The sequence below is a fragment of the Ooceraea biroi genome, chromosome 11, assembly GCF_003672135.1.
Source record: "Ooceraea biroi isolate clonal line C1 chromosome 11, Obir_v5.4, whole genome shotgun sequence".
Taxonomy (NCBI): Eukaryota; Metazoa; Arthropoda; class Insecta; order Hymenoptera; family Formicidae; genus Ooceraea; species Ooceraea biroi.
The window spans coordinates 6,695,254-6,717,542 of NC_039516.1; the positions used below are offsets into that span (position 1 = coordinate 6,695,254).

The window sequence follows — 22,289 nt, forward strand, 5'->3', positions numbered from 1 at the left end:
AAATGAGACATTCTCTTTTTTACAAATATTATAATTTATTTTATATAACGTTCTTAAAGTCTACGTTACTGGTATCAAAGTATGCAAATAAATACCATATCTCAGTGTCGGTATTTAATATTACGCAGAATGTGAGCACTATTGTCGTCCGGAGACTGCACGAATAGTTTGTTAAGTATATTCGCAATGTAATACATAAAATATGGCTGCACCCCTGTTCCCACCATTGGGTAGAACAAATTTACTACATTTAGTCAACGCGCGTATCAAAATTTACTTCTAAACATATAGAAGCAACGAGCCTACATTAAAATCGTAGCCGTCGCAATTCTCCAACTAGCGCCGACAATATTTTCCATATTCTTTATAAGACTCTCCGTTCCTCAATTTTTTTCGCAACTACATGCTTGTGAAGCGATAGGGTAAGAGCCACTTACTGCCTAAGTTTTATTTGATTACTGGCACGCGTTTGTTGTTTGCTACGCAACTCCTTCCCTGGCGAGAGTAACGATAAGGATACCGTGGACGATATCTACGAATCTACGCACTTCGTTCTACGGATCCGTTGTAATTTAATGTACAGCACAGCCGCACTTACGATCGCGACGAAGAGCGTGCTCAACATGAGAGAGAACGCCATGTAAAATCCGCCGTTGCTCATGCAAACGTTGTTCACCTTCGTCATCGCTTCGATCGCGGTCTCCTCCATACTTTCGAGGATCTGGCTAGACGCCGCGCTCAGATCGTCTAGCATGATCACTTTGAAACCACGTCCGATGCGGACCGGATCTGATAGTAGAACCGGATTTGTCGAGGTGTTGAAAGGTGGTGAATATGTCACCGATCGACGACGTCTACCCGGCTCGATTTGCTGAAAGAAGTGATTTCAAATATGATACATAAAACGTGCGTGAAATTGAATTGCAATGATTTATATATACTTTATTATAAATTTAGAAAGAGTTACCTCGAAATAAAAAATCAAGAATTCAGAACAATCTATTTTAAAATAAAAATAATTTTCTGTAATGATATACAGAAATACACTCACTCCCCAAAAAAGCGGTACACTAAAATTTAGGGAAAAATTTACCAACCTTCAAATGATCATAACTTGATAAATAATGAAGAAAAAATATGTTCAAAAATGCAAAATGAAGCTTCAAGTATCCACTTTAAGAATATTTGAATGGCAATTATGGTCGGCCATTTGTTTCAAAATGGCGGATGACAAAATGAGAGGATGCAAAAGTGATAACCGAAAGTCCGAGTTTGTGACGGTGCATGGCGTGAATTAGATATCGCAGCCTAATGGGACCAAATGCAAATGAAAATATAGAGTGTTATCTTTAAAATGCTTTTTACCGAGCTCGATGCGATCATTTTTCGTTGAGTTGTGCAACTTTAAAAAAGAAAACACTCGCGCGCGCACGCACGCACGCACACACACACACACACACACACACACACCACAAGGAGGGTTTGGAGTCTTAAATTACTGTGGAACTGACGAACCACGGAGTCCTCATCCTTGTGATACACATACACACACACACACACACGCGCGCGCACACACCACATAAGAAGGATTTGGAGTATAAAGAATAATGAATGTAGCAGTTGGAATTATAAAAGAACTAAACGAACCGCAGGGTTTTCTAATTCCTTAGGCCTTGCTGAATCGACGATATTGCAAATTCGAAATTGAATATCTCGGTACCTAACTATCCTAGCACAAAATTTCAAAAACGGTTTTAAAGCTTTGAAACCCTACTTTTCGCAATTTAAACCGAAATTGTGCACGACGAGTTTTTTAAAATGGCGGAAAGGGAGAGCATGCGAAATTGATAAATGAAGATTCGAGTTTGCGATGGCACATGGTGTAAAGTAGGTATTGCAGCCCAATGGGACTAAATGCATATAAAAGTATAGAGTTTTATCTTTAAAACGCTTTTTTACAAAGCTCGATGCGATCATTTTTTGTTGAGATACTCCAAATTTACTTAACAGAGTGTTTTCTTTTTTAAAGTTGCACAACTCAACGAAAAATGATCGCATCGAGCTCGGTAAAAAGCATTTTAAAGATAACACTCTATATTTTCATTTGCATTTGGTCCCATTAGGCTGCGATATCTAATTCACGCCATGCACCGTCACAAACTCGGACTTTCGGTTATCACTTTTGCATCCTCTCATTTTGTCATCCGCCATTTTGAAACAAATGGCCGACCATAATTGCCATTCAAATATTCTTAAAGTGGATACTTGAAGCTTCATTTTGCATTTTTGAACATATTTTTATCTTCATTATTTACCAAGTTATGATCATTTGAAGGTTGATAAATTTTTCCCTAAATTTTAGTGTACCGCTTTTTTTGGGAGTGAGTGTATTTATAGCTTTTTATATATGTTCAAAAATTTCTAATCTTAGGATGTAGCCGCAGGATACATATATCATTTTTAGCGGATAAGACCAGCATATAAATCATTTAAAACTTATTATATTAACAATTATTTTTATAATGTTTTAATTTTTTTAGTCTTACTTGATTCGCGTCTGGGCAAGGCTCGCAATCTGTTTTGCATAGTTCGATGTTACACTCGATGAATAGGTCCATTACGTCGGGGAATTTGAAAGCTTGGAAGAACGCATAGGCGATAATAGAAGCGCCTGTATTCCCGGTGTCGTTCGTCTTTTGGAAGGCACCGAACAGTTTGGGTTTCAGAATGCAGCCTCTTTCGTCAGTAAGCTGTAGCATATTGGTTGACGCTTCGTCACGCGCCACACAATCGCGCACCTTAAACATAATTTTACATAAATTTTACATTAAACTGTATTTTTACAATCACATTTTGGAAAGTTTATTTCAATAATGCTATCAGAAATTATATTTGCATAATTTATTCTGTCATGTCAGATTTTATTCTATGAATTGCTACTGAATATAAAATAATTTATAAATGCAACATCCATATACCTGAAGATCGAAACCAGGATCGCCTTCCACGGACACTACTAAGGTCATCGTCTCGCCAATCTTTACGAGTCCGTCTGCTGCAGGTGCGAATGGTCCTCTGCCGATTTGTATATCCAACTTTGCTGTAGCCGTATCGCCACTGAAAGTAACGATTTCCTGATTCAGCATATCTACTGAGAAATTAACCGTTAATGCCTTATTGATGTTTCCTTCCCAGAGACATCGCACTCTTCGCACTGTGTCCCAGACTTCTTGTATGCCCGGTTCGTTCTAAAGAAATGAGAAATGGTATCAATATCTAGTAGTCATGAGCACGTGGTTTTTCTTTCAAAATTAATTCTAGAAAATACAAAGACTAATAAATTTAATTATTTCGGTGCTGACCTGTAATACGAGGACGTTCTCCAAGTACGCCTGACCAGCTTCACCCTCGAAGTCATTGATGAATTGAGTTCCACACGAGTCCAGACTCAGGGTGAAGGAATACTTCGTTTGGCCAGAATTTTGTGCTACGTATCTGCATTCTGGATTCATGTAATATCCCTAAAATTCAATAAATTATTATCGATAAAAGTTTTACTGCAAGAGACTGTTCTACTTACAATTAGTGCTTACCTTAGAATAGATAACGCCGTCAAAAGCGCGGTTAAACTCAATGTTGATCGTCATCATGGTCTTACTGCATATGACATCAAGACTATGAATATGCGGGGGATGTTTGAGTTCTTCGTCGCCAGCTGGGTGATGAAAACGCAAATTATTCACCCCTGCACTGCGTACGTCTGCATTATGTTATCTTCACAACAACGTACCTCCAGTGCCTCCTTCCGCGATTCCGGTTCCGGTTTCAACTCCGGTAGTTCCACTGGCACTGCCAGTCTCACCAGTTGTAGGTGTAGTGAAGGGAGGGAACGGTCTGCCGGGTTTGGTGGACGGATATCCAGAAGTCGTGCTGGATGGATAACTCCCGCTCGGGTAACCGGTGCTTGGATAGCCACCACCACCAGTGCCGCTCTCACTCGGACTTGGGAAGCCAGAAGTTGGTCGTTCCGATGGATATCCGTTCGATGACGGACGGAAACCGCTCGGCGAATATCCACCGGTGACCGGAGGTCGTAATGTTCCAACGCCACCACCCGCAGAGCTTGGCCCGGAGGGATACCCCTCCGAAGTGCTGCTGACACCGCCACCAGTCTGGAAGCCGCTGGTCGAGAATCCACCCGGCGAGGGTAGGCCGGACGTGATGATCGTCGAGCTGGGCAAGGGTGGCCTCGAGCTGGTTGAAGGATAAGAAGGAGGCTGCGGCGGTAAATAAGTGGACGATGTTTCCGGATTCAGCGGCGGGAAGGCCGACGAACCCGCATTGGTGTACGATGGCTGACTGGGTCGAGGGTTGTAGGACGTGGAACCGAAGTTTTGTGGTACGTACGTCGACGAGGGTTGCTGGCTATTGGGGAAGCTCGGTCTTGGCGTGGAGAACGGCGGAGACGAGGGTTGACCGGATACCGGGTAACCGGCGTTCGGCGGGGTGTAGAGTGATGATGGTCTCTGGACGGGGAAGCCCGTCACGTCGTTCTGACTCGGCGAAGGGTAGCTCGTGGCTGGCTGGAAAGGCCGGGGTTTCTCGGGTGGTCGCTGGGTGCTGAATGGCGGCAAGTACGCGTTCGAGTCCGACTGTTGACGAACTGAAAGCAATTCGTGGGCTTGTCGAGAGTGAGAATTCACTTTGTGATTTTTATCCAGCTAACGGGGACAACGATCAAAAGAGTTGTAATTATGGAACTGTAATTTGTCAGAAAAATAATTCTTGCGACAATTTAATTGAATTTTTTTAATAAATTGCAATAGAAATTTATTAAATAAATCGAAAAGTATGTGAATCAAAATAACAATTATTTTCGTGAGAATGCTATATTAATAAAATGAATTAAATAAATAATATTAGAAAATAATTGAAAGTGAGAATAGCCAGGAATTTAGTTATTATTAGTATTAATATTATAGTTATTACTGGTGCTGTAATAAGGAAACTCCGCAAATACCAATCGGTTTCTCACAAGTTTACAGATTTCACAACTACACTGGTTTGCTTGTTTTAATTGAAAAACAATTAAAGTTGTAATTGAAAAACAATTTTTAAAGAAAGAGGTAAAGAAAGTCATGTGAACGTGCGCTCAGAAGAAGTTAATACAGAGTGCGTTGATTTGTTTGTGTGTTGTAAGTGAAAACAATTTGCTGTCGGTCGGATCAAGCGTGCATCAAAGCCAATCCCAGCGTTTCGAATTGAGTGAGAAGACTTCCGTGGTGATGTCCAAGTATCACGATAGAAAATGATTGATTAATAGCGCGGCGAGTTATGGATTAATAATTTTGCGCGTCTGAATCGGTGCGTCGTCGTGGGCTGCGCCATATTCGCAGCTTTTGCGCACGGGATCGCAATTTACATCCGTGTTGAGTAGCATCCTTCTGATCATCAGCGTCACTGAATCGTCTATAAATCAGCGCGCAGCGTCAGATAGCTAGATTCGATCTTGTCGTGAGGGGGCAAGAAAAAAGAGGAAATACTCGTTACTCGCGCGTGGCGATGGGACGGCTTCGTATCGCGCCGTTTCCTGTTCGACGGCTGAAAGTCGGAAACCTACTTTTACGTGCGCCCTGCTGGTAGATCCCCTGAATCCACTCTAGGATATTTTGCGCCATCACGTCCGCCGGCGATGCTGGAGCAGCAGCCCGCTGGACTCTCGAGCGTGCTGATGAATTTCAAACCATTCGTTTGTCATCAAGTTTATACGAATATACCAACGTGACAGATCGTATCGCCTCTCTTTCTCTCCTCCGCCAATGGTACAGACTCTATCGCAGGACTCTTAGAGTCCTTTTGCATTTTTCTTACCGGCATCCGCATCTGGAGTCCTCACGAAGAGCGCATGGCCACCGAGATCCTGGCCCGTCACAGCTGCCGAAAAGGCGACGACGAGGATCGCCGCGATGAGCCTCATCCTCCGCCTGTAAAATTATATCGGTCAATAATTGAAGTATCCTTCATCGCCAGGTGTGTCAGTACTCTCAATTTCACGTAGGATTTCTTCGGTTAAAATAATCGTCTCGCTCGTGCCACGGGGGGTCAAGTGTCATCGACACGGCTGTGAATACGAAGATGTATTCCGAGGATGATGAGACGCGAACGCGGCGAACCTCGTCGAAAGTAGAAAGTGATCATTATGAAATCCATGACCGTGATCGTAGCTTTTGACAGTTGACGTCATCGCGCGGGCGAGATGACTTATTGTGAAGAGAAGAGGTGCGAGAGAAGAGCGCGCCGAGGCCTCTCGATTTCTCCTCAAGGTCTGGGTTTCCATGTTTCATGTGTGGGACGCGAAAAGCAGCCTCGACGGTTATGAAAATCGCGACGTTATGTGCACAGACCTGTCCGTTTAGGCGTCAGACCTCTTCAAGGTCCTCGCGTGCGTGTTGGAATGCGCGAGCTGCATAAAGAGCGATTCCTGTAGTCTGACTGTTTCCATCGAATTTCGAAAGCGGGATCGCCGAAGGGGATACCTCGGCGGTTTTCTAATCATAATTGCCGATGGATATTCCAAGGATTCCGAATCGCGCACGCGAACGAGGTACGCATCTGGCTGCGATTAACAGCGAGGATTATTTCGGCAAGAGATGACTGTACGGATAATTGTCCAGCTGGCGATTCGCAGCTGGCCGTGCGACCTTCGAGATCCCGGCGCGCTCTTCTCGGCCTGCTGGCGAAATTAATCGTCGTGGAGAAAAAAGAAACGAAACCGCGCGCAATTATTTCAACAGAGGTTTAGCGGAAAATTTAGCGTGCGAGTGATGGCGTTCGTCTTTAATCTCGGAACGCGATCGCTAAAGATCTTTTTATTACTTGATGTCGGCGTCGTGTTTCTATTGTTGTTCTATTCTTCTTCTCACGTACGACGATGAGCGTTAGCAGGCGGTTTCGTCAGGACGGATTACGAACGACGTAATCGTGCTATCTCCCGTCTCGTGCGCTTCATAATTCCAGGCCATCTAGTTGGCAGATAATTTATGGACACGCTCACGAGCGCTTCATCTTGTATTTTTGGTCATCCGGATGTTGTAGAGTTGTTTTCTTCCGCGTAAAAGCAGTAGCCACGCTCCGGTAGTCTTCATTAATATTGTAGCGGCAGGGAACCATTGTAAATCTAGTTTTCTACACGGATTTCGCTCACATACTTAGCCGCGTGCTTTTCCGCTCCCGTGTGAAACAGCGTCACATTCATGGCAGATAGAAGATACGTACGGAGATGACATCACGATTCTCGAGAGGAAACGTAAAAAGGACGAGTCGCAATTGACGGTATTATCGATCAAGATAACAGTTGAATATTTAATAATTCAAATCGACAAACGGATATAATCAGCAAATAAACTGCAATTCATATATCGCGTGGTAATGATTATTATATCCAGGTAATTACTATAATGTACTAATCACGGCAATTGCATAGGTAGCATCAATCATTCACACGACAGATAATCATCGCTCGTTTCGTAGTAGCCTGAAGCACTCGAAACGAAATCCTACGATACCACTCGAAATTCCTTCTTTTTATTACTATGATAATTAAGAATTCTATTCTTAATTAAATATATTAGAATATAAAAATTAGGTTAATTGACAAGCCCGTGCAGAGTTTTTTAGCAAAATTCAAACGTAGAATTTTGTATGAATTCTTAACCGATTAAGGCAATATTTTATTTAATATCGAGAGTATATGTACATGGACAAGAGTAGTATAAAACGCGGTTTGCGATGCATATATAATCACTCAATTTATAGTAGTACAATATCCGCCAAACGTTTTGATTGGAGAATATTGTTCAATAGAATTCTAGGTAGAACAACAAACTTCTATTGAATATTGTAACAATATTCTATAATAGAAAGTAATAATTAAAAGATAATAATTAAATAATTAAATAATTAAAAATTTTCTTTAACTATTAACTATTCGCTGAAAAGAATTTGAAACAAAATCGAAACATTCGACACGAATATCATACTCCTTGAAATTGAGTGATTGAAGTACACGAATCGGCAATCGCGTTTTAGATTCAACCTGCCACACAATATCTTTGTCTACTTCTTCTTCTTCTACTTCGTGGCTTGAGCGAAACGTGGCTTTTCCGGCAAGTTGCCCGCCTAAATGATCGTCATCATCCCGTCACGGGCGTGCGATCTCGAAACCTCACGTTTGCTTTCAGTTACAAATCGAGGTGCACGTACTTGCCGGAAACTCGCGGGAGAGCTGGTCCGTGCATCCCCGTGCACGGATTTGCTTTCCATCGGTGCGCTTTTGCGCCATAGATCCGCCAGTGAAACCGAATCGTGACGTGCCGCCTTCTTCTGGTCGTCCCGCTGCCGCTTGATCGGATGCAGCCGATGCTGCATCGGATCGATGCATCGGTGGGGTAAGGGTTCGAGAAGTCAACAGTGGAATCGTGCTCGAGCGAGGTGAAAGGTGAAAGTCGCGCCGCGCCGGCCGCAGGCACGTATGGGTACGGTGGAGGCATGCGCCTGCTTTAACGTGCTTTAACGAGGAAGACACATACGAGCGTATCGCGAGATCCATCGCTGGAGATCTATCGCTCTCCATAAAATCGTCTTGCATCTTGTTAAATTGATTATTTCTAGTGTACTCGACTCTTTACATATACGACTCTCTACGTATTCTTCTCGGCGTTATGTATGCCGCGAATATAGATAAAGATTTTTAATTTCCCAGAATGTCGATTTTCCATTTTCCTCCTGGTCAAATGGATAGCTACCTATTTGTTTCCGTGGAACTGTGATAGCATAAATTTTTGGCTGGGATCTTTGATTTCTATTCTACCATACGCTCGGTTTCATGGATTCCAGATTCCACAGAATCCTGTTCCCATAAATCATTAGTCCTGCAAATCTCTGAACCGGGAATCCTCATAGGAATTCTGAATGTGTGTGCGTAAGGATTTTCCCGAGACTCACGACGCATTAAATTACGGAGCATAAGAGAGAAATTCTTGTTATAGACGTAGCTCCGGTGCAATAGCGGGGAATCGGCATGATTGCACAAATCGGAGATTCCAATTAAGCTGAATTAAATAAAAATTAAGAACCGTTGTACAGACTGCGATGGATAATGATGATAGGCTTGCGCGCACGGTTTGCGAAGTTAATTCAAGCGAGTGAGAACAACAAAGGATTATCACGCAACTCGCGTGTGTAGCAACAATTCGACATCTCTGAACGCAAGAAAACTTGAGCGGAGAAATCCACTCGCAACGCGGTTGGGGACGAACGAAAATCGTCTACCGACAGTGTGGCGCGCACCTGTCACGTTCGAGAAAATTACATTTGTCATCGCACCTATTCGGCGTAATTGTGCGGCATACGCAACGCGTAATTGATACCTACGTCGATATCATTAAACTATATACCAAATGCAACCGCGTCGCGGTTTTGCGGCGCGTGCGACGCTTTTAAGCGCAGTGGCGAGTTACGAAAAATGCATACTTCGTCTGCTTCTCATCTATTTTTCGTAAAATACGTGCACTGCTATCGCTTCGGGATGATACTTTCGATTCATTTGGGGGGAAGAGGGCCCGTCACGTTTACAAATCAAATTAATACGCCGACACTAATTACGTGTTAATTAGCACGTGCGTTCCCCTTCGCGCGGCCTCGGCGGGCGCGGGGAGACGGATTCTTTCGACATCCTCTGCCAACTCCGTCGTGCATTAGGATATCATAATTCGAGCCTCGAAGAAACGCGGCGGGTTGATGTCCGCGCCGTGTAATTATCGTGCGAAATTCGTGTAGCTTTTGCGCAGCCGGCTCGGCCGTAACGTTGTTGTTTGCGGTCGCGCGATTAGGCAAGTGTAACATGCACTTGAGATGTTGCGGTTTTTCTTGCCGCAGCATTCGTCCGCCGCCTCTTCGTCGATGTCGGCATTTTAATAACGAGGCGGGACGACACTCGTTTATTACGGAGGTTTCATAACGAGTGTCTTTCGGGGCCGGCTCCGTTCTGGAACCGTGTTACTCGGTAGCTATTACTCGGATCCGCGTCCGATGCATACAGTCTGTTCGGAGCAATCGATTGTGAGAATTACGACGGAAATCAAGATTACTGACAAAGGTACTCTGAAACATCCTTGATGATGCACAATGCAAGTGTTGAAACTGCGAAACAGAGAACGCGGGGTCATTGCGATGAGAAACAATTGAATCGCTATTCACGGTAATTCAGGTGGCTGATATACAGATTTAAACTTCATTAATACAAAGTGGCGTCTTCTCATAAAATATCAAAGTTCTAATGTATCGTTAGCGGCCGCTTCGAATTCGCTTCGCGAAGATAATTATATTCACCTGACTATGCGTTTTTGAATCATCGCTGTAAGTTTGTTTTAAGACACAAACATTGTTCGAGACTCTCCCGTCGTTTTTAACGACGGCAGACAGGCGTCCCATATATTGTTAAGAAGTACGCGATAACGGAGCCGTCTGGTGCAACGGTACTATGTAAACGGCGAGAGGCTCGTAGATGAAATTACGGCGATGCATCTTCGCTGGTAGCTCGCTGGTAGCGCGCGCAATATTTCACCCGTGGTGAACGCGAAATTGTTCGTAGCGCGTTAAATTAAATTCGAAATCAAGCGGCGGGGAACCTCTCGCGGCGCGCCGCGAGCTGGTCAACGCTAATGACGCGAATGGCGCTAATGACGAAACGATTCAAGTACGGGGCCAGCGGTGGCTCGCGTGGCTCGGTTCTCTCGACACAGTGAAAACTGTTACGTCCGATAGGTCTGGGTTACGGGGACATCGATTTCCTTATACATCGTCGGTAGACGTTCGCCGGCTGCTGAAACATGCCGCCTCCATGAAAAATCGCTGCTGCTCGCGCTGATTTCTACTGTACAATGTCAGTCGGCTCTGGCCACCAAATACGTAACTCTCCGTATAATGCGCGACAGTCGGGAAAATGGGATTTCATCTGGAAAACTGGGGACAGGCATCGCCGCGTTCGGCGACGGCGACGGCGAAAAATCACGCGACTGGAATTCCTTGACCGTGTTAATCGATGGATCCCGCGTCCTCTTCATCCTCATCGCACTCACAGCGTTTCGCGATCGTCGGGCGAAACTCTCTGACGGCCCCCTTTTCCGACCTCCCACGTTGACGAGGGAACCATCGTCGCAATCGCGAGAAAGATCGCATTTTTGTCTCGAATGCGACAAATTCGGCGATGTGTCATTCAAGTCGTTTTTACTGGGTCGCAAAAATTTGCGCGCGGTCATTTGGCAGAGATTCGGCCGTGGGTTTTTGTCGCACTGAGACACAATTCATATTTCAACAAGCCGCATCGTCCGCGAATCTTTATACGGCTGTAAAAACGTGCCCTCCGGCGGGAAAGCGTGAACTTTACTGCGAAATTCCTCACGGTGGGCACGCGCGTTTTCAAGCGCGTTCATTGACATTTAATATTTTCTTTGCGCACATACGAACGTGGTCCATCTCTCCTCCCTTTCGTCTTCATTCTCTCCCGCCTACCACTATGCCCCTCCACATGGTGTCACGGTTTTTTGTCAAGCTCTCCAGGCACGTGTCTCTACTGTTATATGGTGCTGTAGAAAACGCATCTCGAGTACGGCGACCAGCGAAAGGATGTCACTATGTAAGACGGACACGTGCGACGCAATAAAGATTGCGGGATAAATTTTACGTGTGACTGAATTCGGAAAAAGTACTCGGCGATTTCTTGCTGCGAGAAGAGTCCGTTTTAAATTTTTACGCAGCAAGGATTCAAACATGTAACAAGATGATAATCGTAATGTTACACGATAGAAGTCGGTCGACGGCATTCGCATTATTATCTATACACAAGGTTCTTTTTACCCTCTGAATTATGTATTTGGTCCAAAAATCTTTTCGGACGTCGCCGTCCTTTCGAAGCGGGCCATCGATTTTCCGATGCGGAAACGAAATTGCTTTCTTTCCAGAACAAATTTATTTGTTCGCACGATTGACCGAATTACGTGATCAGCTGTGTGGAACCGTTAAATTCACATTAAGGAGCATATTGAATGAGAATTTCCTCTCCGCGTTCTTCTCGAGCATTATCCCGCGGTACAAGTCAATCAATCACGGAACACCGAGAATTTTGCGAGAAAGTTTACATTGCACAATTTTTTTCTCTCCACGTCAGTAAGCCCCAGAATCATATTACTTAACGAACAAATTTTATGATACATTTAATATACATATGATATGCAATATGATACATACAAGATAAGGAAAAAACGGATATAACTTTTTTTCATCTTAAATGTCGTAATCTTAATTTATGATGAATGTCGTAACAATACGCGCGAATTGATCAGTAGTCGATAATTATTTTATGGGAAGTACATCAACATGTTTTGACATGTTAAAATCGCGGGTTGTAAAACCTTTGCCAGTGCCTCTTCGTGGTCCTTGCATCACTGAGTTCGCATTTTCATCGGGACACGATAGAGTCTAAAGATGTTGTAAAGTCTTCTTGTCTTGTTCTCACGCGTTTCGAAATATCTAATCCGCGAAGATAAATGTCACGAGCCATATGCAACGAAAATTCCAATAATCATTTTTTCGTCTGCTCTTGCGCATGGAGTCGGTTGCGCGGAAGGCATGAAAAATGACTTTAATCGCGAACTAGCAATATGATTTTATTTTTCTCGCGTGTCGCCGACGGAAAGCAAGATATGTCATCTTTTACGTTGCTTTCCTCGAAATTTCCGCAAACCGTCGAGGACATCGAGGAAATGCAATCTTTCACATATTTTGTGATGGTCTTTCGCGATTACTTTTCAGTGCAAAAGAAAGCTTTACAATTGCAGCAATGCACATGGAAAATCGAAATGGTTATCGCAACTAAAACTGAAGACTGCTGCATTATTTGTTTCTCGCTGCTTTCAACGCGTTTAACTGTTTGTGTTGTCAGATGTACATACTTGAAGAACAAGAAAAACTACACAGCATCTGCATGCTACGTATGTACGTGCAACAAGTGTGATTCGCATCGTCGTCGTGCGTGCGTGCGTACTTCGTAAGTATATGTGTACATATCTATATGTATTTTATATTCACACGTGTATACCCACTTTCTTCGAGGATGCGGTGACCAAAACGAGCAATCATCATTTCTCACTCTCACTCTCGCACAATGATTCTCACACTCGCTTCTCTTTTCTCTTTCAGCTGAGGTCTGCTTGTGGCTTTGACATCGCACGTTCAAGGAAAGTAACGAGCGCGCGAGCAAAATTTCATCGGCAGGTACCCGCTTGTGTTACAAGCAGATCTCGATCTCACCAATGAAATCTTCAGATAATCTTTCAATGCTCAAGAGATGAGCGCTATTTATAAAAGACGCTGTTATACTAATGTCGGATTAAATGGAGGAGCAATATGTTTGAATGAGTCGCAGCATCTCGATCTATTTAATAATCTTTTTGATATGTTATATATTATATGTCATATATTATATACATAAGAATGAATAATTTATCATATTTTATATACTTATGTTATAAATGAAGATTTTAGGAAAATCGTAATCCATAGTCCAAGTAACGAAATTCTAAGATTTTATTTAAATTGGTAACAAGATTGATCTTTACTTGAACGTGTGCCGATGCGATGTGTGAAATGGAAAATTTCAAGACTCACCTGAAGTGAAATCCTTGCCGCGGAAAACGATTGCTGTCAGGTAGCCAAAGACGATCTTCCTTCGCGGATCGGCCGGAAGATTCGTGTTGTGCGCGCGCTTATGAGAAAGGTGAGAGTGAATAGCTGGGAGCATCTTCATTCAAGCTTTATATAGGTATTGTACCCCCTTACCTAGGCACACTCTGTAGAAAGAGCGTGCCATCACCGAGCCCGCCGTAATTTTATCATCAACGAGATAAAAAAAGCGTTCTCCCCCCCTCGCTGACGAAATTGCATTAGGCGAAAATATCCCACATTCGAAGTTCCGTCCAAGTTTACGCCCCATCCATTTAAAATTTTTGTCGTCGAATGAATTGTCTCTCATTGTTACGTATAATATCGTCTTGTTATTATACAATATTCTGGCCTTGTAACGATGATAAATCGTTTTTAAAAAACTAAAGAATTAAATTTTCTCTCTCTGAATAAAATATTATTAATAACATAGCACGAGATTTTATATAGCTTTTATGCATTTTATGTAATACTTGTTAATTAATCATTACGAGATAATAAAATTATAAATAGAATTATATCAGTGAAATCGAATAATTTATTTGATTTTAATTAAGATTGTACTTTTAGCTTAATTCATGTCAAACACAAAAATATTAAAGCTTGCGAGTGTAATATATTATATAATTTGGGGCATCGACAGAAGATCGGAAATAAACCTCCTTGCAGAAATAGTATCGTGCATCCTACATCCTCCACAAAGGTTTTATTGCATTCTGTGCTCTACGAAATAAGCGTGAATCGATAAAAACCAGTTAAATGATTTATGTGCTCGATATTATCGCAGGTATACTACAACAGCGCTTCCTTTGCGATTTGGTGTTTAAGAAAGTGGCTCTCTGAGTCACGTTCGGGAATAATGATGATAATATATGAATTCCTACGTCCGGAGATTTGTCACTATTACGAAGAGAGATGACAGATGCGTTGTTTTCCAGATACGGAGCAAATTTCTAATTTGGTGATCGCTGGAAAATCTATATTTTTGCGCGAGTGAAGCACGACGTTCTCCCTCGCGCCAGAGGATGAATTTTCCGCATGCGACCTAATTCGTCCGTCCTGAATTCGTTTATAACTCGTATAATAGACGCCCCGTATGACGAACCTTATGCAACTGTGCTTCAAAACACGCTCTTTCTATGGTAATTACATCGTTCAACGGTACCCATATTAGTTGAATTAATGAGGTAATAAAGGAGAATTATATTCTTCTTACGAGTTCGATATGACGAACATCATTCTGCGGTCCTTTTGAAGCTTGTCGAAAAACACATACTAGAATTTTAATTAATTTGATTAACATTATTAAATTTCAGCTGAAATATTATTTCCTATCTTTTAATTTTATTATGATGTTATAATAGAAGAGTTGGTGTTATCTAACTCTCACTAATAGTCAATGTCCCACTTTTAAGACACAACTTATATAATGAACAAGATTGAATAAATAGTAAATGATAAATTATTTAGAATCTAATTTCCAAACTAATTAAAGTAATGATAAACATAATATGAGAAATTATTCCTACAAAAATAATAGATAAAGTGCTAGTCGCGCGCGTATACGCGCGCGCGAACGAGTTTTATAAGAAATCTTTTTAATACAATCATGGTCTTCAACGGATTAAAGTTCACTAAGGTTCAACGTCGACCTCATTTTTTTCTGCGCCTCCACCTAAAGATAGAACTTCGAAGGGACAGGGGACCGGAGATCGAATCTTAGTTAACCGTAAGTAACTTTATGAAATTCGCTTTGTGTCATTTGTGAACTACGTTATGGCACGGTGCCCGAATATGGGATGATGGAAATCAGACTCGTAACAAAATCGGAAGTTTTATCGACAGCGCGACCTTTAACCGGACTGGAGAATGGAGACTTTATAAAAGAGAAAGTGGACATAGGAACAATCTGGGCGGAAATATATTCCGTCGGATCCTCGCCGGGCGCAATAGCCGAGAGAGGTTTCCGCGCAAATTTCATGGGACACATTTTATCGCAACGAAACGAAAAAAAAAAAGAAGAGGCTCCCTCCGGTGTCGTGAGACAACCGGTAGCCGAATATTCCAGCACGAAACGGCAAATCGACGCATGCAATATTCATCGCGCTTCCGCGCGCGATAGTCCAATCACTCGCGCGAGGGTGGCGAGCGAGCGAGCAAGCGAGCAGCGTTAGAGAGTGCATCGACGCATCTGGCGCCGCAACTGTCCATCATGTGCCGTCATTAAGTGTCATTAAACGCGCCCACGCGCGCTTCGCAGAGGCATTTCGGGTGGATGGATTTCAATCGGAACCCGCGGTTTGCCCGCGCATGATAGTATCATAATTTCCGCGAGATTGCAACAAAGTGCGAAGGTACTATTCTCGCGACGTGCTGCCACCTGCTCGCGCGCATTAATCACGCGTGCACGCTGCATCGATATCGCGCGCACCGAGAGGACGATTTCGCGCGAGCGGCCGCGCGCTATTAAATCGCACGGAAAAAAGGTTTACGGCGTGGTGAAAATTTTCTCCGGTGCGTCCGCGCGTGGTTCGCGGTGCCTGCGGTGCGGTGCGATTATCGGTTAAGCAACGCGCCAGGAACCGGACGGGATAAAGGGAACGTTCTCTGTCTTACTGGCGTCTGAAAGTGCCGGCGGAGCCGGAGAGTTTTCCGGAGCGGGCTCGCGCAATAGCGCGCCGCGTTTCAGTGGCGTTAATAAATTTAACGAGATAATCTCGGTAATAACGGACGGTTACTCACGGTTCACGCCTCATGAGTTTCATTCCCGTGCCGAACCGCGCAGTTTCGACGTCCGCACGCGCGCGTGAACGCAAGATTGGAGCTCTCGTTTGGAAATTACGAGGGCATACGGAGGTCGGGGGAAGAGATGAAATCATGCGGAATTAATCGCAGGCATCACGCTTCCTTACGGCGCTACTTTATTCGATATACGCATTCGTACATAAAGTACAATAATACGTTATTCGAGCGACCCTTTGTTCTGCTCGACGGCTCTTCCGCTCCTCTAAGGTACAACAATATCGTGCTGTAATCGACGCATTACTCGTGCCTATATAATTATTCCTCGTTACCATAACTCTCCCAAGCATCCCTATTACGTCACGCGTCAAATAATAAAACCATCACGTGCCCCGGTACCAATTACCTTCACGCACACACCTGCTCGCCCGCGGAAACGCGGAGAAAAAGATTGTTGAAGACTCGCATGTTATTATGCCTTAACGTGCGGCAGTATATGCCTAACGCAAGGCAGTATAGGGAAAAGGAATACGCGTATTACGTATCGAAAGACTAGTGGTAAGAAAATATATAAATAATGTATGGAGAGAGAGATATATGTATATATATGAAAATAGTAATACGCAGAAATGCATAAGAGCGTGGCGAGTCAAGTATACGGGCATAAAATATGCATGATGTAAAAAGGCCTTGATATCGTGCGTCAAATTTGAGTTCGTGGCTTGCAAAAAAAAATATATATATACATATATATAAGAAGAATATATATGGAAAAAATATCTTTCCTCATAGATTACATAAATTTTCAAGGAAAGAGAAATAGCGAAAGCGATATTGATTTTCCTGACAGGTATATACGGATTCCATGCCATACATAATTCTATTCATCTAACATGAGGTTCTCTTTCTCACTGTTATCTCTAAAATGGATATTAAACATAATTATGGTCGACGTTAAATTACAGCAAGAACGTGGACCAAGGTAACACAATACCAGGTGCAGCATTCATTAAGACCATAACGATATAACAATAACATCAAGAACCGGATCTCACTGCGCTGTGTAAAAATCAACAGAAGCTATCACGAGGAAGCGCGAGATCAAACGAGATCACCGGGTCGCAGCTTCCTCCCGCGCTATTCCGCATCGTAATCGCGGATCGTAATCGCGCCTCCACCCGCGCGATGATTACACCTGCGCAGGTTTCTCACATTAAAGTGTGCTACCGAGTTCCTCCGAGGCGGAGACACCAGCAGCTGCTGACATATTATTACATTACATTACATTACAGTCGGGGCGTTTACACAATCCTGGATCTCCGCGTGCGCCTTCTGTTCTGTCCCGCGTGTCGAAACGACGCGACGATCGCGCGATATCGCGCCATATCGAGCCTTCGTGTGATAACCGCCTCGCCATCAATCATCGTGAGCATACGGACGTCGTACATCGCAGCGTCGACACGCCGCCGGCGTGATTGGATACTTGCGCCTCCATTTCGAAGCACGAGATTATTAATTATCCGGGACGCTGCCGTCCCTGCGGAGTTATCAATCGCGCGCGACGGTGCATCCCGGACAAGTTTCGAGATAATCTTCGAGTCCTAACGGGCACTTAATATCCGATCGCTTCCGGCCCAATTTTCCGACATCCGGGGTGAACTCCGTGATGGCAACGCGAAACGCCGATTGCAGGCGCGAAAATCGTTCGGATTGTCGAATGTGCGGACGCGAGACGTTTCTCCGATTGATTCGCCGAGAGGCTGCGGGCCGGATCAAGCTCTCCGCGGAATTCTACATTGTATTTGCACAGGCTGACCATATATTTTACACACGTTTGTATTACCTATACTAAACGCCCGCGGTAAAAACGAGTACGCCCGCGCGCGCGCGAATCTCGTTGCGACACGTTAATTCTGCTCACCGTTTAGTTTGCCAAACGCAATATTTGCAATGCAAATATTCGGACGCGTGCGGGTTATTAATGATATCATATTTCTTCGTTTTACGGTAGGTATATATCCGCTGGCCGCGAAGTGTACGGTTTCCTCTCTGCGCGTAATGCATGATTACGCACCCGCGCGTGTTCCGTCCGAAATTACTCGGCCGACCGGCTCGTTCCTCATCCCTAGATAAAGATCAAATTTCCCTGGCTACCGCCCCGATCGCGATAAACGGTGATTCGCGAATTAATTTGCGCTACGAAAATCTACGAGAGATCAGCTACGTCACTCTTCCGCGACAAAAATTCGGTAATTGCCTCACGCTGAGAAGCAACGTGAACCGCTTGGCGCATTTTCGCAAGATTCATCAATCCGGCCGGATCTCATTTATCACTTATCGATTTCTTTCATCGACAAATCGGATTACCGTTACGCGTCAATTTGTCAACGATATTTGACGAGCGAGAAATTTCGGTGAAAGCCCCGTGTCTATATCTCGCGCGCGATATTTATTAAATCTCATTTTTGCAAGACTGCTACGTCTTTTCGAAATTTACTGCTTTCATAGGGCAACACGCGCGCGCGCGCAACCTAATTTTATCCGATGGATGCATTATTATTGCCCGGTGAGCTGTTTCCGCAGCGCGTATATCGGGAAAAGCCAAAGCCGCGGGATTTATGATTTCAATTACAATTTCGTGAAATTCGGTTTCCCGCGAAACAACGTTTCAAGTAGCCGCGCCTCGCCTGCGTCCTTTAATTTTGCATCGCGCGAATACGGGAAACGGCAAGATTTACGAGGGAAATCCGTCGGGCTTTTTACCGGCAACGGGATTACGAGATTGAAACTGCACCTATCACAAGCAAGCGGAACGGAGTCGTAAAGCTCGGCGGTGCTGAAACGGCCGCTCGATCCTTATCGCCCGAAAAATCGATGCAACTCGTATTTTCCGCGACGTTTAAGCGCGCGATTTCGCAACAGCCGCTTTTATCCGTGTCATCTCCACACGCACGAATTCTCGCACAATGCGAGAACGTTTGCCGCGGAGTTTAGCATCGCGCTTTCTCACCGCACTAATTCCGCGCGCATTCTCGAGCGCCGTTTGATTGTGATTTCGTAATACTGATACATCCACCAGCCTCTCTCGCGCGATTGTTCGCCTGCTCCAATTAATTCCGGTTGCTACGTGCAACGCGGCAAGACCGCGCACAAAGAGACGGCGTCGCGTTTACCTTACGGGCGGGATCTCCTGGAGACAAGACAAAAAAAAGAGAAGAAAAGCGTGGCGCTAAGAGGCGCTAAAGACTAATTTTCGAGAGGCCGCGCTTCTTTGAAGTCCGTGAAGCGTGAGCGATCCGTCAATCGATTCGCTTTCTGGGTTACCACCTGTCGTTCGCCGGGATTATGCAAAGTCCCGACCGACAGTGGACCGCGGAGAAAATGTGTAATTAATCAACAGATATTGTTGAACGGTCGTCATGACTGTTGCACGCGCGGACGAGCGCGCGTTTTACGACCTTACTACGGCCGCACAAAGAGCGCTGTCACTTTCTCGCGACGCTCTTTTAGAATACTGGACGATCCCAGGTTACGGATGTTACGGTCGTCACGTAGAAAAAGAAGCAACGAACAAAACAGGAAGAAGAATGAAATGCATCTGTATACGATTCACATCGAGAGATTCGCGACGATCGATCCTCGACTGCGGCAACACCTACTCGAGGATCGTCTCAAGGATCATCGTTCCCGTTTAAATGACGGACAAAGAACGCTCCTGGCATTTGTTTCGCGTGGTCCGGCTGGTTTCTCTCCCGTGCAAACAGGACTGACCGAATATTTTCTTTTTCTTCTTCTTCTCTCGAAACCGCTTCCCGAACCGCCGCAAATTGCGTTAACTCCTACTCGCCCGGCGGGCGAGCCGGCGAGATCTCTTCAGGAAGCCGAGGACGGCAAACATTGCGCAAATAACGATACGTCGATGTAGTCATCACGTAGGAGACGCGTTCGGTCGATAGAAAGTTAACCGTGTCCCGTACGGCACACGGTTACGATACAATAGCGGCGATATGCGCTCCTGTAACATCAGAGATGCGGATAAGTGCCGCGGGGAGACGACGTGCGGATGAACGCTTCGTCTATAATATCGCATGATCATTACAATTGTCGCCACTTATTTCACTGTGAGCGCGGCGTAAGAGCGATGATTTCGCGAGGGGTTGCGCAAGACCGCGAGCCGATGCCCGACGGCCGGATCCTCGATGATACGGCGATGGCTCTTCCTCCTTTTTTCTCTTATCGCGGGTCAAGCGTTCTCAAAGCGCTCGCCGCGCAGCGAGAGTGCGTCGCGTAGCGGCGAAAAATCTGCGCATCACGGTAGCACGCGTTTGGCATGTCGAAACAAAAGCGGGACGAGAGTCAACGCGCCTGTCGCTGTCGTAGTTCGTACTCGTGAGCCCGAGTGAGAGAGTCGCGAGGAGGGTGAAAAATCCGCGCCGATCATTCGTTCGCGATGACTGACCACGTGGCTGATCCGGCGAGGACGCTGCCCGACGACGGCGCTCGCAAGAAGAATCTCTTCAGCAAGGACGAACGGCTGCATCTGCTGAGCATAATGATCAAGTACGCGCCGCTGTTAGACGACAAGAGCACGTCGGTGTTCGATCGCAGGGAGATCTGGCGCGCGATCGAGCGCGATTTTCATCAGGCCGGTTTCACCGGCAAGACCTCGGCGCAGCTGAAGAAGTACTGGCAGAACTACAAGTACCACGGCAGAAGAGCTCAAGCGGTAAATCGCGTATGTCCGGCTGCGTCCGTGTGCACGTACACGTCTCTCCGCGGCTACGCGTGCATGAAATTAGCGTCGACGGGTCGACCTGAAATTCGCCTGCTTAAATGACGCTCGTCTTTTTGCCGTCCCGATCCGCTCTCGACTGTCTTTCTTATCGCGGTTCTTACCATTTTCCTCTCTGACTTTTCTATTTCCCGTTCCTCTTCGAGAGAGCGCTTCGGGACAACGCTTGAGACTAAATCCGTGTAAGATAATAAGTCAGCGGACGTCGACGGAATAAGTTAGCTCGCGCGTTTCCAGCGGATCATTAAGCGTTGCTCAAAAGAGCGATGACTCTCGTCCCGCGAGCGTTTTTGCTTTCTACGAGTTACCGCGTACTGAATTTGCGACTATTAAACGGCACGTTCGTGCCAGAATCCTTGAATGCCTGCCAAAGGTTACTCGCAACTTTGGTTGCATCCTGTTAAGATTTGTTTACGTACTCTTGTTGTTACCATAAATCTTCTGCTTGAGTGTTAAATAAAAAATAACCGGTGTGACACACCGGTCGATCATAAATCGACTGATGAACAATTACATTGCAGGGCGTGAGGAAATACTCGAATTCAATTCCGAGGGAGGAGATGGCGGAGGCGCCGCGCCCGGAAGTCCCTAAGAGTAATCTCGCAGTGACGAGGATCACCAAGGAGTCAGCCGCACCCCGCGTTTCCCCTTACCGCGACGTGCCGCTGCAGAACGTCGTCGTCGAGTCAGGATGTCGTCAGCGTCAGATATACCGAGATAATGGAACGTTCTTCCGGAAATTAAGTGCCACACCGATTCTCCCGACCGGTATGCTCCACGCTTATCGCGCCTCTTTAAAGGAATGTCTCCCTTTTTAAGACTCCCCGCGGCGATAATGTGCCCGGTTTAATCTGTCTAGTGATCTCTTTCGAGCTACAATTGTTCACACACATATACACATACTTTTTCGCAGCCGATCAAGGCCGCGCGCGCGCGAAGCGGGATGGCGCCATTGGGGATCGGTGAATGCAACGCT

The 22,289-nt window shown here is 45.0% G+C and overlaps 1 protein-coding gene across 1 annotated transcript; it reads right to left on the reverse strand.

Moving 5' to 3' along the window:
• Nucleotides 1–14: 14 nt before the first annotated feature.
• Nucleotides 15–6,082, reverse strand: LOC105275834. Its single transcript, XM_020030550.2, has 8 exons — nucleotides 5,872–6,082; nucleotides 5,621–5,728; nucleotides 3,791–4,663; nucleotides 3,594–3,715; nucleotides 3,363–3,521; nucleotides 2,979–3,248; nucleotides 2,547–2,798; nucleotides 15–871 (listed from the first exon to the last, which is right to left on the reverse strand). Exons 1-8 carry the CDS (start codon nucleotides 5,975–5,977, stop codon nucleotides 533–535), a joined length of 2,229 nt encoding a protein of 742 aa, XP_019886109.1. The 5' UTR covers nucleotides 5,978–6,082; the 3' UTR covers nucleotides 15–532.
• Nucleotides 6,083–22,289: the final 16,207 nt, after the last annotated feature.